General features: G+C 39.4%; 1 protein-coding gene across 1 annotated transcript; it reads left to right on the forward strand.

Moving 5' to 3' along the window:
• The first annotated feature begins 759 nt into the window (after positions 1-759).
• Positions 760-2601, forward strand: LOC122738221 (C2 calcium-dependent domain-containing protein 6-like). Its single transcript, XM_043980279.1, has one exon. The coding sequence runs from the start codon at positions 760-762 to the stop codon at positions 2599-2601; it is 1842 nt and encodes a 613-aa protein (XP_043836214.1).
• Positions 2602-4096: the final 1495 nt, after the last annotated feature.

Here is a 4096-nt window from a genome sequence, read left to right on the forward strand (position 1 = left end):
ACACCTTCCCTAACACATTAATACCTCATCATCGGTGATGGGGATCGACTTCCCCCTTACACACAGACAGACTAGGAAACAAGGTTACAGAAATACAGTACACAGAGAGATATAGATATAGATATAGATATAGATATAGATATAGATATAGATATAGATATAGATATAGATATAGATATAGATATAGATGTAGATGTAGATGTAGATATAGATATAGATGTAGATGTAGATGTAGATGTAGATATAGATAGATGCAGATATAGATATAGATATAGACATAGATATAGATATAGATAAAATACAGGGATATATAACTTGCGTAGGGTCATTATTATGTCCATGGCCTCCCAAGAATGACAAAGAAGGATTAGACAAGAGTCCTTTCTCATGGACCTTATAGAGTAATAGGTCACATGTCAAATCAATGACAGAGCCAGAATTAGAAAGCAAGTATCATGCCTCTCAGTCCAATAAATCAACCACCTTTTATTTGTTCTTACTATGTGCCAGGTACTGTGCTAACCGTAAAAACAAAAGGCAAGGCCCCTCCCACCTAGTGAGGAACTAGCGCCTTTCTACTCCCTCGCCATCCCAGCCCCGAGTAAACTCCTGATAGAAGTGCGCGTGCACACCACCACAAGCCACCCCATCCCCGCTCCCTCTTCTCTTTACCCCCGCCTCCTCCAGCGCGAGCTCAATAGGTAAGATTGGCCCGAGCCATAGCGGTCGGTTAGGGGCTAGGGTGGGAGGGGGGACGAGATGGAGCCAAGCCAGATGGCAAGGAAAATGTCTGAGCTTAGTCAATCTCAGCGAACCAAAATTGATTCCCTGCTCAGCGTCCCTTTTCTTCGCAAGAGCAACACTCGGGCTAACGACGAAGTGATGGAAAAAAGAAACTTGGACTCCATCTCTCAGGCGTCCTCCACTCGGCAGTCCTCGACGAGGATTGATTCATCTAGGGATGCGAGCAAGGAGGGGACAGGCCGAAAGCTGTTGAACATACTGAGAAAAACTCTTAAAGGAAATGAGAGCAAAGAATTGGATGTAGCACAAGAAGTACCAGCTTTGGTTCCATTCGGTGATGTAGTTGGCTGCCTGGCTGTTCATATAAAGAGATGTAGGCATTTTTCACCTAGGATCAACTTACAGTATTACACAAATCTGTTTATTCGCATCACTGTGAACAAGATCATGAAATATACTAAAGCTCATTCCTTGAATTCTAAGAATAATGAGAAGAGACCTGGGATTACGTTTGAAGAAGTCAAATACTTCTCTGTACAGGTTCCAAGACGTCAAAATGATGGAAGGAATATGATTTATTTGGAACTAATGAAATCTGATGATTTGGAAGTATATCCTATCGTGTTGGGAAGTTTTAGCTTACACCTTTATGGAATAATTCAGAAAGGATGCTACACAGAAGAATTTTTTATGAAGAATAGAAACCTGATTGTCTGCAAGGTTGAAGTGGAGTTTATGTTTTCCTATGGAAACTTTGGTTACGGCTTTTCACATCAGTTAAAACCACTTCAGAAATTTATTCAGCCATCCATGTTTATGCACGTCCCTCCGCCTGTAGAAAGAACAGACCCTCTAACAAATGTTATCACACCACAACTGATAGAATATCCAGCGTTCCTGTCCCCAGACTTGAATGTTACTGTTGGGACACAACAAAAACAGACTCATACATCATCTCCCATACGCCTTGAAAAACTTCAGCAACAACCTCGAGACAGGCTTGACAGGATGAAGAAGGAATACCGAAATCTGAAAACATGGGAAGAAAAGTCTAAGTATTTAGAACAAATTCTTTGTATGAAAGCAGAACCCAAAGAGTTTCCTGAGTTGACTGATACCGAAGGCAATGATGGCGTATTTATAAAGCATGATTCTCCACCTCTCGCAAGTTTCTCTCGCTCACCAGAATTCTCATTAAAAAAGCAAGAGGATAAACCTCTTCCATCTGAATTTCCTGTCAAAACGCCTGAAGTTAAGAAGAGCCCCCCGCTGGTAGAAATGAGGGAGGGGCGAACAAATTCACGTTGGACTCGGCGAGAAGATGCTGAAAAAAAAATAGAAAGCAATGCTTTCGAAGTAAGCATCCCTTTACCTCCTGTTCCATCAAGGGAAAAAGATATTTGTGTAGAATCCATAGATGGAAGAGAGGATGAACTAAAGCGTGAAAACATTGGACGTAAAGGAGAACCGTCAGAAAGACGGATCACAGACTCGACTTCACCGGAAATAAAGCTAAAGCAGAGTCATACAGGCCCAGGAGTAAGAAGCTTAATTCAATCAGAAACAAAGTTGAAAAGTATCATATTGAGCCCATTTAGAAAAAAGAAAAGCACAGATGAACTTGAATCAGAAACAAAAAGGCAACCGTTAAAGCAAGAAAACAAACGGAGCTCAGAATTTATTGAGCTAAAAGACTTTGAAGCAGTTACAAGGATGCATCTTTCTGGACACGGTGGCTTTAATGTTTCTCAGGAAGCTCCAGAATTCCCCTCAAGTGCAGATCTGAACACAGAGAAGTCTGAAGAACATACTAGCTTGGCTGAAGCTAAAGACAAGAATGAGGAACAGGAAAAGTAAGAGGGAGCGGCAGGTGGGAACGAACCAGGGGAAAAGAGTGAGGGCACAAACTATCATGGCATACAGGGAATTTGGAATTGGAGGAGCGCCGTGTAGACATCAACCAGGACTCTTCAGTTAATAAAAAGGAAGATATTTGCGTGTGACCGCATTTAGGGCTCTTGAAAAAGCAAAAAAAGCCAAAGCAAAAAGCAAGGACTGACTTGGGAAGAAGCCCAGATGATAACTAATACCAATTTAAAAACCTTGCAAGACCAAATACTGCTCCGGAGTGTAACTAACAAATAAACCCACATAACTCGTCAACATTTCTATTTATTACCAACAAAGTTCATCAGCAAGAGCTGGGAAAAGAAATTCCCTTAAAGATAACTGTCAATCAACAATGTAAAATACTTGGGAGTCGACCTGACAAAAAACAAATTCAGGAACAATATGAACACAATAAAGGAAACACTTCACGCAAAGTCAGATCTGAACAACTCGAAAAATACCAATCGCTAGTGGGAAAGCTGAGCCAGTATAATAAAAATGACAATTCTACCAAAACGAATGTATTTCTTTAGTGCCATACCAAACAAAAATTATTTTATAGAGCTAGAAAAAATATTATAATTTATATGGAAGAACAAAAGGTTAAGAGAATTATAAAGGAAATATCAAGGGAATAAATGGAAAAAAAAATATGAAGAAAAGTATCCTAGCCATACCAGATCTCAAACTATATTATAAAGTGGTAGTCGTCAGAGTTTAACAAATGCTTGAAAGAAAGCTTTGGGAAATTCACAATCTAGTGGGTGATTTCAATAGGCTTATTTCATGTAAATGTTAAAAGCCAGATGTAGAGGAATATAATCAGAAAAAAAAAAAGACCTAAAAGATCTTGGAAAATGTTCAATCATTTGTGATATTCTACAGTTGTTAAAAGAGTTCATATGTGAAGCACAAGTATTAGGATGCTATTAAGTGTATCATGAATCTCCTTACTTAGCAGTATACTACTAAATTTCATCTTGTTAGTCATTGTTTTCATTTAATTACAAAATAAACATTTATGATGCATTAAAAAGGGGCAAAAACAGTACCTGCTCTTTAGGAGCATAGAGAATACTTGGAGAGACGATGTGTAGAATCCAAAGACTCAAAATAAATAAAAAGAGAAGACAAAAGGTAACATGAGGGGATGGGGCTTGGGAGGACTAAGCACTCCTGCAGAAGGTGGATTTGGGCTGAGTGTTAAAGAAAACCTGGGAAACTAAGAAACAGCCACTATAAGGGCATAAGTATAGAAAATGTCATGTCATGTGTGAGGAACAAGAAGGTCACTGTGGCTGCATGACTGGTAGTAGAATGTAAGAGGACTGGATTGGTAGAAAAAGACCAGGTTGTAATGGACATTAAGTGCCAAAGGGCTTTCAATTTAATCCTAGAGGTAATAGGGAGGAATTGGAATTTATTGAGGGGAAGAAGGTGATATGGTCAGACCTCTGCTTTA

This window comes from Dromiciops gliroides, chromosome 1 (assembly GCF_019393635.1).
Source record: "Dromiciops gliroides isolate mDroGli1 chromosome 1, mDroGli1.pri, whole genome shotgun sequence".
In the NCBI taxonomy this organism is placed as follows: Eukaryota; Metazoa; Chordata; class Mammalia; order Microbiotheria; family Microbiotheriidae; genus Dromiciops; species Dromiciops gliroides.

Excerpts from the sequence above, each read along its gene's own strand:
- LOC122738221 (XM_043980279.1), top strand. The coding sequence starts at position 760 with ATGGAGCCAAGCCAGATGGCAAGGAAAATGTCTGAGCTTAGTCAATCT.